Consider the following 13,392-nt stretch of genomic DNA (forward strand, 5'->3'; position numbering starts at 1 on the left):
CAAGTGATTGTAAATATGTGGATCTGTTTCTGGACTCCTTATTCTGTTCGATTGATCTATGTGTCTGTCTTAATTACTGTAGCTTTATAATAAATCTTAATATTTAGAGTGAAGTCTTCCAGGTTTGCTGTTCCTCAAAACTGTCTAGACTATTCTATATTCTAGGTCCTTTGCATTACCATATATATTTCAGAAACAGATGATCAATTTCTACCAAAAAGAGAGCGAGAGGGAGGGAGGGAGGGAGGGAGGAAGGAAGGAAGGAAGGAACACACTGGGATTTTGATGGGGACTGCATTGACTCTACAGATCATTTTGGAGAAAAATTGAAGTATTAAAAATATTGAGCTTTCCGGGCTTCCCTGGTGGCGCAGTGGTTGAGAGTCCGCCTGCCGATGCAGGGGACACGGGTTCGTGCTCTAGTCCGGGAAGATCCCACATGCCGCGGAGCGGCTGGGCCCGTGAGCCATGGCCGCTGAGCCTGCGCGTCCGGAGCCTGTGCTCCGCAACGGGAGAGGCCACAACAGTGAGAGGCCCGCATACTGCAAAAAATATATATATATATTGAGCTTTACAAGCCATTAACAGTGTATCTCGGGACTTCCCTGGTGGTCCAGTGGTTAAGAATCCGCCTTCCAATGCAGGGGACGCAGGTTCGATCTCTGGTCGGGGAACTAAGATCCCACATGCTGTGGGGCAACTAAGGCCCAGCACCACAACTACTAAGCCCTTGCATTCTGGAGCCCGTGCACCACAACTAGAGAGAAGCCCACGTACTGCAACAAAAGACCCTGCATGCCACAACGAAGATCCCACGTGCTGCAATTAAGACCTGACGCAGCCACGTAAATAAATAAATATTTTTAAAAAAACAGTGTATCACTCCATTTATTTCATTTTTAATCACTATCGGCAGTGTTTTTAAATTTTCAATGTAGAGGACTTATACATCTTTCTTAGCTTGTCCCTAGCTATGTTATTGTAAATGATACCAGCTCTTTATAAGTAATATAGGAATATGCTTATCCAAAATGTAGGTATACATAATAATGTCTATGAAAATTACAGGTATATAGGACATACTGTACAGCACAGGGAATTATCCTCAGTATTCTGTAATAACCTATAGGGAAAAGAATCTGAAAAAAAATAGATATATATGTATGTATAACTGAATCACTTTACTGTACACCCGAAACTAACACAACATTGTAAATAAACTATACTTCAATTTAAAAAAATTACAGGTATATACAGAGGAGGCTTAGCAGTGACAAGCTGGCCTACTCAGATTTGGGGGGGGAGGCAGGAATTGACTTCAGAGAGCCTAATTATAAAATGACACAATGGATCAAACCAGAAATATGAAAAGTCACCTTAAAGAAAGTAAATGCCTCCTAACCTACAAAGACCTGGGAGAGTGAATATATTAATATGTCTGAAACAAGAACATGTCAAGGGGAGTCACAGGGGTAAACATCATCGCTGCCCATCCAAACGACGTCTGGGAAAGCGCATCTTGTCGGCAAGGACTAGAGCAGCTTGGCCGGCACGGCAGGCATGGATCTATCAAGCCAGCCTGCGCTCATGCCTTGTCTTGGTTTTGCATTCACCAAGCACTTCTGATCATTTGGCTTCTGCTATAACCTGCTTCCAAGAAGAGAATGTACTGCTGAAGCGGGTGCCAGCCTCAGCTCACTCAACTATGTTTCTCATTGTAAATAAATTGGTACTCTGTCTTCTCTGCTGGTCTCTTCGGAGAGTTGTTAAGACATGTCAGCGTCTCAGGGTCCTATCTATCCTTAAACGCTACTGAGATCACTCTTCTAAACTCGCATGGCTGAGGGCCAGACTCCATAGTGAATTCACCAAAATTGATGCCACTTAGTGAAGCATCTTGGTGACCCTCAGAGTTACTTAAGTGTTCTGTCACAGCCATATAGAAATGTAAATAGACTACGGACTTTGTTGAATAACTAGAGATTTGATTTAGTTATAAAAAACATAGCTGTGTAGCAAAATTTCAGCTAAACAGCTTCATACACTGATATTTATCGTACCTCTACCATGTGCTATGCAATTTTTTAGTCTGTAGAGAGACAGAAAAACAAAACAAAATCCCTGCCTCCGTGGAGGCTACATTTTAGTGAGGGATATAGACAATAAGTACATGGACATATAAAATGATGTCAAGCGTCAGCAGAGAAAAGGAACAGTGTGGGATGTCATTGGGAGGACAATCTGGGGGGGCCTCTTTGAGGAGGTGATATTTGAGCTGAGCCGCGGATGAAGTGAGGGTGAGCCACGTGGATATGTGGGAGCCAAGTTTTCCAGGCCGAGGCCCCAACACGGAGTGCACTTGGCAATGAGGATTTTAGTGAGGGGGCCGTGAGGTCACGAGGGGTCAGACTGTATCAGGCCTCGAAGGCCCAGGTCAGGACTTTGCCTCCCCGTCCGTGTGAGATCGGAAGGCACTGGGGGGCTTTAAGCAGATCTGACTTGTGTTTTAACAAGATTCCCCTGTTGGGATGTTGAAAGAAGTCACAGAAAGGAGCAGGCCAGGACAGTAATGTTGGAGGGGTAAGAAGAAGACAGACTTCGGATATGTTTTGAAAGTTGGGCCAATGTGACGCACTGATGCATGGAATATGGGGTAAGAGAATAAGAAGAGAACCAGGGATGCCTCCACAGTTTAGGGCCTGAGCGGCTGGAAGGATGGAGTTGCCAATACCTGAGATTGGAAATTGTAGGAGCAGCAGGTGAGGGGAAGGAAGACAGGGATCTGCAGCTAGACTGGCTATGCTAAAGTTCGAGGGGCTGTTAGACGTTCAGGTGAGGGGAAGAGAGGGTTTCAGGAGGAAATGATCAAATGTGTCAGATGATCGGAGAGGGCAAGGAAGATGAGGACTGAGAACTAACAATTAGGTTTGGAAATGTGGACGTCACTGGTAACCTGGCTGTAAGGAGGACAGGAATTTTGGGCCCCCGGTTGGAGGAAGATGTGGAGGTCTAGGAGGGATTTTTCATTTGAATTGGGTTTTTGTCTTGTCTTGTTTTGATGTATGGGAGTTAGTAGGAGAATAAGTTTGAAGCTAAGGGTGATGATCCAGAGGAGAGGGAAAATTCAAGCTGTGAGAGAGAAGGGATGATTACAGGAGAAGAATTGGATTATGTGAGAAGAGGTGGGATTCAGGGCACAGGTTGATCTTAGGTGGGAGCACAGACCGTTCTCTGCAGCAGAAGGGAAGGCAGGGGTAGGTTTGCAGTGGGAGGATGTAGAAGTTCTCTTTCGGTTGCTTGGGTTTTCTCAGTGAACTAAGAAGCAAGGTCACCAGATGTAACCATCCTGAAGGCCTGAAAATGTAACTATTATAAAGACCAGTGATTTCAAACTGTCCAAAAGGTATTCTCTTTAGTTACTTAGTGTTTTCGATTAAAATAAGGATCAAAAATAGTGCAGTGAAGTAAAGGAAAAATAGGTAAATTGACTTCAAAATTTAAAGTTTTTGTGCATTAAAGGGCATTATCAAAAGAGTGAAAATACAAGCCACAGAATGGGAGAAAATATTTGCCAATCACATATCTGATAAGGATCTTCTATCCAGAATATATAAAGAACTCTTACAATTCAGTAACAAAAAGGCAGCCCAAATAAAAAGTGAGCAAAGGACTCGAGTACAGATTTCTCCAAAGAAGATACACAACTGGTCAGCAAGCACATGAAAAGATGCTTAGTTACAACGTGGTACTGCTACACACCCACTCGTCTGGTGGTTCCCCATACAGAATTACCGTGTGATGATATTTCCACTCCTAGGTTTCTACCGAAAATTGACAACAGGGGTTCAAACAGGAAGCTGTACTCAAATGTTCATAGCCGCTCTATTCACAACAGCCAAAAGGTGGAAACAACTTAACTGTCCATCAACACATGAATGATTAAACAAAATATGGTCTATCTGTACAGTGGAATATTTTTCAGCCATAAAAAGGAATGAAGTATTGATAGATGCTACAACATGAATGAACTTTGAAAACATGCTACGTGAAAGAAGCCAGGCACAGAAGGCCACATATTGCATGATTCCATTTATATAAAATATCCAAATTAGACAAATCCATAGAGACAGGAAGCAGATTAATGTTTGCTAGGAGCTTGAGGGGAGCGGATAATGGGGAGTGACTGATTAATGGGTACAGGGCTTCCAACTGGGGTGATGGAAAAGGTCTGGAGCTAGATGGTGGTGATGAGTGGACAGTATCATGAATGTACTTAGTGCCACCGAACTGTACACCTTAACATGGTTGCAATGGTAAATTTATGTTGTGTGTGTTTTGCCACACAAAAAAAGAGTGCAGTTATATTCAGATTTCATTATTTAAAGAAATGAAATATATATGCCATTAAGATCAACCTAAACTGATTTCTCATCCAGTGTAATTCTGGGAATTATAGGATTTTTAGAGCTGAAAAGGCCATAGTGGTAAAGTTAGTTGGTTAAAAATATTTAGCAACTTTCTAATTATCACAGATACTAAAAATTATTCATCTTGTTACATGAATCTTTCTACCAAGTAGTTTAGAATTCTCTCTGACTCATAGGTTGGGTGCTGACCTTGAACTCAAAAAGCAACCTTGCAGAAAACAAACATGTCTGACTTACTGTGACTCAAAAAGCATAAACTGTTCTAATTTATCTCCGTTTCTAACACCACTAATATTGGGGACATAACAAATCACATAAATTCATTAGCTTACATGTTAGAATAATACATAGTCTGATTTTCTTCACGCTATAAATTAAATTACTATAAACATTAGTGTACAGAATACTCAGACAAAGAATGAAATATTAAATCAATATTTATCCCATGAGCTATGCACAGATACTTTAACAATTTACCTCTCAAAATATGGTTTTAATGAAGTAGTGACTTGTTGCCATAGAGCTTTTTATAATGAATCTACTTAATAAAATATTTGTTTGCAGGGAGAAAAAAAGAATTTCCCCAAAACCAGAAAATCATTTTTTAAAGAAATTTTTCAAATTACAATGTTAAAGTCATCTCCAGCTCTGTAAAAGTATATGACATGAGATCTTTAAAATTTCACTGCATTTCAGGATTGTTCTTGAAAAGATACTCTGCCTGTAATTGAGAAAAAAGAAAAAAAGTCAACAATTTAGAATGTACTATTAATTTAGAATTAATAGTACATTAATTTGTACTATTAATGTTTACAATTTAAAAATGAAAGTGCACAAATTTTTTCTTTGAAATGAGTAACAAAAATCTTATTATAAAATGGGATGAAGGTGTTAGAGGCTATTTCCCAAATAACCAGACACACAATTTCTCTGTCTCAACTGGCTTTTCATTTAGATTTGGGTATATTTTATTTTCAAATTGATATTAAAAAAAAGCCTTCAATCTCTTACCAGAAAATCAACAGGATCATCGGGTCTGATCTTACAACACTCATTCAGACCTTGCATAAGCGTTGGCATGACGTGGGTCATTAAATAGTTTCTCAAGGGAATAGACTGGGCCTCCAGTAATTCTTTTTCTTCTCTTTTAACTTCCTCTAGTCGTTTACTCTACAAATAGAACATTCGGGGGTGCAATCAATAGATGGAAAAAGAAGAACGGTTTCATACGACTCACCCCAGAGTGCACTAGAAGTAGATACTGCTATAAATGTTCATCATGTTATGATAAAGATGGTATTTCCAATTGACAGGGAAAATATGTAAGTGGTGTTTTAACAACTGCCTAGTCATATAGAAAATAATAAACTGGACCCCTACTTCACTTCTTTTTTTCTTTTTTCCAGCATGATTTATCTTTATTAATCACCCCTTTTGTTCACTTTCTTTTCTTTTTTAACATCTCTATTGGAGTATAATTGCTTTACAATGGTGTGTTAGTTTCTGCTTTATAACAAAGTGAATCAGTTATACATATACATATGTTCCCATATCTCTTCCCTCTTGCGTCTCCCTCCCTCCCACCCTCCCTATCCCACCCCTCTAGGTGGTCACAAAGCACCAAGCTGATCTCCCTGTGCTATGCAGCTGCTTCCCACCAGCTATCTATTTTACGCTTGGTAGTGTATATATGTCCATGCCACTCTCTCACTTTGTCACAGCTTACCCTTCCCCCTCCCCATATCCTCAAGTCCATTCTCTAGTATGTTCACTTTCTTAATTACTTAGGCAATCCAAATCCCTCTAGGACAGGCAAAAAGATGATGCTGATGATATGATGATGATGATGGTGATGATGATAATGATGATGATGATCCTACCTCACTTCTTAAACCAAACTAATTTCTAGCTGTCCAGATGAAGCAAAGTGAGAGAAAGAGAGAAAGAGAGAAAGAAAGGGAGGAAGGAAGAAAGAAGGAAAGAAAGAGGAAGGAAGGAAGGATCACAGAATTATAGAAGTGCGAATAGGGACTTCCCTGGTGGCCCAGTGGTTAAGAATCCACCTGCCAATGCAGGGGACATGGGTTCGAGCCCTGGTTGGGGAAGATCCCACATGCCGCAGAGAAACTAAGCCTGCACGCCACAACTACTGAAGCCCGCGCACTCTAGAGCCTGTGCTCTGCAACAAGAGAGGAGCCACAGCAATGAGAAGCCCGCGCACCTCAATGAGGAGTAGCCCCCGCTCGCCGCAACTAGAGAAAGCCTGCGTGCAGCAACGAAGACCCAACGCAGCCAAAAAAAAAAAAAAGTGCTAGTAGAAACTCTCGAAGGTATTGATCTGGTGGACTTGTGTTATGCTCAGCATACAGCCCCCCTCTCTCAGGACTAATAATTCCAGATTTCCTTTGAGAAATCTCCCTTCTCAGCCTAGTGGATTGGGTGGGACTTAAGCCCATCAGTCCGGCCCACTCCTGGCCATGGACATTAGTTAAATGTGCAGCCAAAAGACAAGAAACAAGATAAAGATATAAAATACATTTACTGCCTTAGGTAGAATAAATGCAAAGAGGGAAATTAATTTTTTTTGTTTTTGTGTTTTTTTGGCATGCAGGATCTTAGTTCCCCCACTAGGGAATTGAACCTGTGTCCCCTGCATCGGGAAACGAGGAGCCTTCACCATGGGGCCTCCAGGGAAGTCCCAAGAGGGAAATTTAAAAGTATAGAAAGGGATAGGACGTGTTATGCAGTGGGGCGGGTGCTGAAATTTTAAATATGGTGTCCAGGAAAGGCCTCATTAGAAAGATGACTTTTAGCAAAGACTTGAAGCAAGGGAAGAAGTTAATCACACAGATGGAACTTTATTTAAATGCACGGAGATGTCAGAGGCAGCCAGGTCACAGAGGACCTTGGGGGCCATGGTAAGGAGTTTGGACTTTCATCGAACAGCGATGAACAGACTGTGAAGCGTTTAAACAGAGAATGGACGTGCTGAATCTGTATTTTTCTTTTTTTTTGGCCCCGCCAAGAGGCATGTGGGATCTCCCCCGATGAGGGATGGAACCTGTGCCCCCTGCATTGGGAGCATGGAGTCTTAACCACTGGACTGCCAGGGAAGTCCAGATCTGTATTTTATTTTTTGTTTTTTTTAAATAAATTTATTTAATTATTTATTTATTTTTGACTGCATTGGGTCTTTCTAGCTGCGGCGAGCGGGGGCTACTCTTTGTGGCAGTGCGCCATTTTCTCACTGCAGTGGCTTCTCTCGTTGCGGAGCATGGGCTCTAGGCGTGCAGGCTCAGTAGTTGTGGTGCACGGGCTTAGTTGCTCCGCGGCATGTGGGATCTTCCCGGACCAGGGCTCAAACCCGTGTCCCCTGCGTTGGCAGGCGGATTCTTGACCACTGCGCCACCAGGGAAGCCTAGATCTGTATTTTAGAGGATCACCTGGCAGCAGCAGGGAAACAGACTGGAGATGGAGGGTGGAGCTGGGGAGACCGGCCAGAAGGCATCACATCATTCTGGCACCCTGGTCAGGAGAAGGGAGCCCTGCAGGTGGATGTGAGTGCTGTTTTAGGAGGCAGAATAGATAGGACTCAGTGATTTGGAGAAGAAGGGTAGAATGAGGCTGACCACCCAAGTTGGATGGGTAAATGGAGGAAAACCAGATGAAATCACCAGGTTGACAGGCAGCAAATGGCACACTTACAACGATGTGTATTGTTAATGCTATGTCAATGGCTAGCTGTTATTATCCTTGTTATTTACCCTAAGCAAAAGACCGGGGCATCTTTTAAAAAATGGTACATATGAAAGAAATTTAAAAAAAAGAAAAAAAAATGGTACATGTGACAAAACAAACAAAAACAAAAAAACAACAAAAATTTGTTTGGGGTATTTCCGTGACATTTCTCTATTAGCCGGATGGGAAGCGCGAGAGGCCGGAATGGTCTTGCCAGCCCCCAGCCCCCATCCCCCACCCACTCCCCCGCCCCGACGCGTGTGCACACACTCACCCACTCCTCCCAGCGAGCGATCTTCTCTGCGGTCTCCGCAGCCTCCTTGTGCTGTCGCTCTGCCTCCTCCATGGCCTCCTTGGCCAGCCGTTCCTCAGCAGCCCTCCGCTCCTCTTCTGCCTTTTCTTCATCCGTTAAACCATAATTGCGAGGCTCCCCAATCTCTTTGATGAGCTGTTTGATAGCAAGTCTGTTCTGAGCGTCTTCGAGTTTTCCTACATCTTTAAAAACCAGAAGAGAGGAAGAGAGCAATACAGACATTTATAATCTGGTCCTGGGGCTTCCCTGGGGGTGCAGAGGTTAAGAATCCGCCTACCAGTGCTGGGGACACGGGTTCGAGCCCTGATCCGGGAAGATCCCACATGCCGCGGAGCAACTAAGCCCGTGCGCCACAACTACTGAGCCCACGTGCTGCAACCACTGAAGCCCACGTGCCTAGAGCCTGTGCTCTGCAACAAGAGAAGCCACCAATGAGAAGCCCGCGCACTGCAACTAGAGAAAGCCCGCGTGCAGCAAGGAAGACCCAATGCAGCCAAAAATAAATTTTAAAAAAATATATAATCTGGTCCTGCCTGCAATCTATTCTGAATCCATTTTTGGGAAAATTCTATTACTATAATCTTGTGATGGTAGATTGCGTAAATTACCATATGAGTGTTTCCTTTTCTAGTTACCAGCACAGTTTAGAATTTCTGGCCTCACTGGCAAATATCAGACTGGTCTCTGGGGGTCACAGGGAGCAAGACTGGGGCTCAGGTCTGAGCTGTGACGGTCACCGCTGATTTGAATGGATGGATGGGCGTGTGGACCTCCTCAAGAGGAATGAGTTCTCCACCCCGGGAAGCATTCAAGCAGAGACTGGGGCACTTCACTTGGGGGTTTCCACAGAAGGAAGTCCTGTACTTGGAGGCTGGGCTGGGTGACCTCCAGGTTTCTTTTGTTTTCTGTTTCTGAGAATCAATGATTCTGGGACACTTTTTTTTTTTTTTAATTTATTTTGGCCGCTTTGGGTCTTCATTGCTGCACATGGGCTTTTCTCTAGTTGCAGCGAGCTGGGGCTACTCTTCGTTGCAGTGCGCAGGCTTCTCATTGCGTTAGCTTCTCTTGTTGCCGAGCACGGGCTCTAGGTGCGAGGGCTTCAGTAGTTGTGGCTCATGGGCTCTAGAGCACAGGCTCAGTAGTTGTAGCGCACGGGCTTAGCTGCTCCGCGGCATGTGTGATCTTCCCGGACCAGGGATCGAACCATGTTCCCTGCATTGGCAGACGGATTCTTAAGCACTGCACCACCAGGGAAGTCCTGATTCTGGGATTATTATTTTATTTTATTTTATTTTATTTTAATTTTTTGGCCACACCACCCAGCATGCGGGATCTTAGTTCCCGGACAAGACCAGGGATCGAACCCATGCCCCTTGCAGTAGAAACACGGAGTCTTAACCACTGGATCACCAGGCAAATCCCTAGGATACATTTCCAATTCATAAAAAATTAACTGTTTCAGTTAGCCTACTCGAATAGAAAAAAGTCCAAACTCCAGAATATGTGACTAATGTCAATATTAAGACCAAAAGAAGGAGAAGGAAAAGGAGGGGGGAGGGCAGGGGAGGAGTGGAGGAGCTCTAAGCCTCCCAGGACTCCAGGATCCAGATGCTGTCTCAGCTGGTTCTGGGGGATGAAGAGAGGCCTCGGGAGATCCCAAAGGTCAGCCTGGCTGCTAAGCTTCCACCAGGCTAGCAGTTTCTCACCAAACCCAAAGAAGAGCTGTCAAGACCCAGAAAATCAGAAAGGAAGTTCAGGGGCCCATCAAGCCAAGGGGAGGAGAAACAGCTACAGCAGATTGGATTTGGAGGCAGGGACGATGATGGCGGAGGTGAGGCTGATGAGAGATCATATTCACTGGATGCCTGCTGGGTGCTCAGCCCTGAGTTAAGTGTTTACAGGAAACAGGAGGAATACGATGAAGAGCTATTTGATTTCTGAGTAGCTAAGGGGCCAGCTGGCTGGTCTTAAAGGCCAGGAGCGGCTCTGTGAAGAGCACCAGTGTCCTGCAATGCTAGGGGGACAGGACGCTGCCCCCAAGGACACTGGGGAAATGGCCCAAAGCAGCTGGCAGCAAACCACATATCTTTGAAGTGCCCTTTAAAAAATGCCAATTTGGGGGCTTCCCTGGTGGCGCAGTGGTTGAGAGTCCGCCTGCCGATGCAGGGGACACGGGTTCGTGCCCCGGTCCGGGAAGATCCCACATGCCGCAGAGCGGCTGGGCCCGTGAGCCATGGCCGCTGGGCCTGCGCGTCCGGAGACTGTGCTCCGCGAAGGGAGAGGCCACAGCAGTGAGAGGCCCGCGTACCGCAAAAAAAAAAAAAAGCCAATTTGGTAAAAAATTAAAAATAAATAAAAAATGCCAATTTGGTATTCAACTTCATAATATATCCGCATGTTTTCATATGACAATAACACCCGCCACACCACCAAATCCTCAAGTAGACAACTCCTCTGTCTTATCCTGTGACTTCCCAGGCCCCGGGCACACGGTTACACTGACCTGCCCTCCCCCAGCCCTATGAAAGCGTGCACGCAGTTGGCCGGGGGTCCTGACACCGGGCAGCCCTGCTCCACTTGCAGGTTATCCTTGAGTTTATTTCGTACCAATATGTATCGGATAGATTTCAAGTTCGTCAAAGTAGTTGAGGACAGTCTCATCTTCAGTGTTCCTGTCCCGGTAGCTGCTCAGAGCCCGGAGGAACTGGCCCTGGCTGTAGTGGGTCCCCGCCACGATGCTCTCGGGGAGATTCATCACCCGCTCCTTGAGGAACTCATCTGAGGCATCCAGCGAACAAACGAATTCTGGAGAGAAGGAGAAGCTCGTGAGTTAACACCGTGACTGCGGAGCTTGCAAGCATGTGCTGGTGGACGGGCCACTGCTCGACCGAATGTCTGGTTACCAGGTGGGATCTCCTGTCACGGCAAAGGGCCTGACAAGCTGGCCGCCTTGCTGCCTCTCATGGAGGACGGATGCATGCCAATCACCCATGCTTCCAGAGACCACACTGTGAAGCCCAATCAGTGGGCATTTTGTGAGATCTATTATTTTTCTTTCCCTTCCTTCCTCCCTTCCCTTCTGCTTTCCTTCCTTCCTTCTTCTTTTTATTTTAAATAAAAACAGCAGAAATTGTAAATGCAAATCTCTAATAACCCTATGATACCTGTCATCATCTTGTCACTTTTCCAGTACAATATCACAGGCTCCCAAAGAGACTCAAGGCTATAAGGGAAATACCTTCATGGCTGATTCGCCAACTTAATAAAAATAGAGACTCCCCTGGGATTTTAATTTTCCATGAGTTGAGCTCTTCCCTCACTTCATGCCATGGGCTATGAAACATCTATGGTCAGTAAAACATGGCCAACGCTTATCGAATATTTGATACACGGATCATATTAATGACAGTGATCATTTCACCCACCTGCAATTTTCTTTTAAACTGTAAGAGCAGCTGTTTCTCCAGTGCCTAGCACAAATTCAGTGGATATTTGTGGAGTGAATGAATGAATGAGTGAATAAAGTGTAGATCTGTGTAACAAGCTTTCTAGACGAGTTACTGTTCTCAGCTGTTCTCAACAGGACCAGAGTACCCTGGCGCCCAGATCAGTAACCAGGTGTATCGAAAATAACTTGCTGCCTATAAGAGCCTGGCAAAGCTTGGGACTGATTTAATTTTTATTCTAAAATTGGATTGGTTTGCCACATAAAAATGCCATTCTCACTTAACTGCATTCTAATAAGCTTTCTTGAGTGGGTGAGAAAAATAAGTGTATCGGGTAGAGTCCATAGTGTGGTGCTGACCAGGGGGCGTGGAACATGTGTGAACTTCATCTGCTTCGTGTGAAAGCAAATAGTGAAAACAAAGGCTGAGGACAGAGCTTACGGAATAAGATCCTATAAACTCATAATCATTGTCTGATATGACCACTCTTCTGACCTATTTTACCTTAATTTCAATGCTCATCCTTCACCATTTGATTTGCACGAGTAGCTATATTTTTCAAAAGAAAGGAGACATCTGGAGGCCCACATGCTGGTACAGTACTTAAATTGAAATTATGTCAATAAATTCACCAGAAATTGAATCTATTTAAGCTCTATGATCTAAGACATGTAGATCAAAACTTAATAATTCTGTTCATAATCTAAGAATTTCATGATGTAGTACTGTATCTTTTTTTCCAGTGATTGGGGGGATGAAGATTCTAGTTAATAAAATATTGCAAATAATAAGTGATATACTTGGCTTCTAATTTTCAGAGTTTTAATATGATGAAATGTATTTCCCACTAGATGATATATTTTTTAAAGTCCTTTCTCTTTTGTGATTCAGAAAGAACTTCAAGATTTTGCAGTGTCTCAAGATAATGATTCAGGACATCTACTGTCCTTGAACGGGCTGACTGTAGATAACAAGGAATAGATTTCTGCTTGGTGAGATTGTATACGACAAAGAGGTCTATCTGGAGCCATGTGAAAAATCTATGTCTTAACACATTTTTCCATATTCATCACATAGGTATAGCTTTAAACTTGTCTCCTTCAACTAACAGATCTGAAAAGAATCAAAATGGATATACGCTAACAGTGATAAAATGCAATGATTTATCAATGAGAGATAATACCACCTAGGACTGAATTACTGTACAATCAAATGTTTCATCATTCAAATCAAGCACTGATGCTGATATTAAGCATGCTTTTTATTTTCTGTATCTTATGATGTTTTTGCTTACAGACCTAGGGAGAGAATGCCCCTCCCAGGGCTACCTCTGAAGATAGTAAACAATTCATTTGAAATGAGAGCACGCCTTACATATGCGAGCCAACCACGCCCTTTATATAACTCAGATAACAAACCAATATTTCTCCTGCCTTAACTCATCCCAGGGCCAGGACCAGGCAACTAG

General features: G+C 43.6%; 1 protein-coding gene across 4 annotated transcripts in view; it reads right to left on the reverse strand.

Moving 5' to 3' along the window:
- Positions 1-5,109: 5,109 nt before the first annotated feature.
- The window catches only part of AK7 (adenylate kinase 7), a 54,364-nt gene continuing 46,081 nt past the window's right edge, over positions 5,110-13,392 (reverse strand). For all 4 annotated transcript variants that reach the window (XM_060165481.1, XM_060165494.1, XM_060165490.1 and 1 more), the window contains 4 exons: positions 11,086-11,283; positions 8,440-8,660; positions 5,439-5,597; positions 5,110-5,148 (listed from right to left, as the gene is read on the reverse strand). In XM_060165481.1, coding sequence (XP_060021464.1) covers positions 5,110-5,148; positions 5,439-5,597; positions 8,440-8,660; positions 11,086-11,283 — 617 coding nt within the window. The remainder of the gene's footprint in view (positions 5,149-5,438; positions 5,598-8,439; positions 8,661-11,085; positions 11,284-13,392) is intronic.

The sequence above is a fragment of the Lagenorhynchus albirostris genome, chromosome 1 (genome assembly GCF_949774975.1).
Source record: "Lagenorhynchus albirostris chromosome 1, mLagAlb1.1, whole genome shotgun sequence".
Classification (NCBI taxonomy): domain Eukaryota; kingdom Metazoa; phylum Chordata; class Mammalia; order Artiodactyla; family Delphinidae; genus Lagenorhynchus; species Lagenorhynchus albirostris.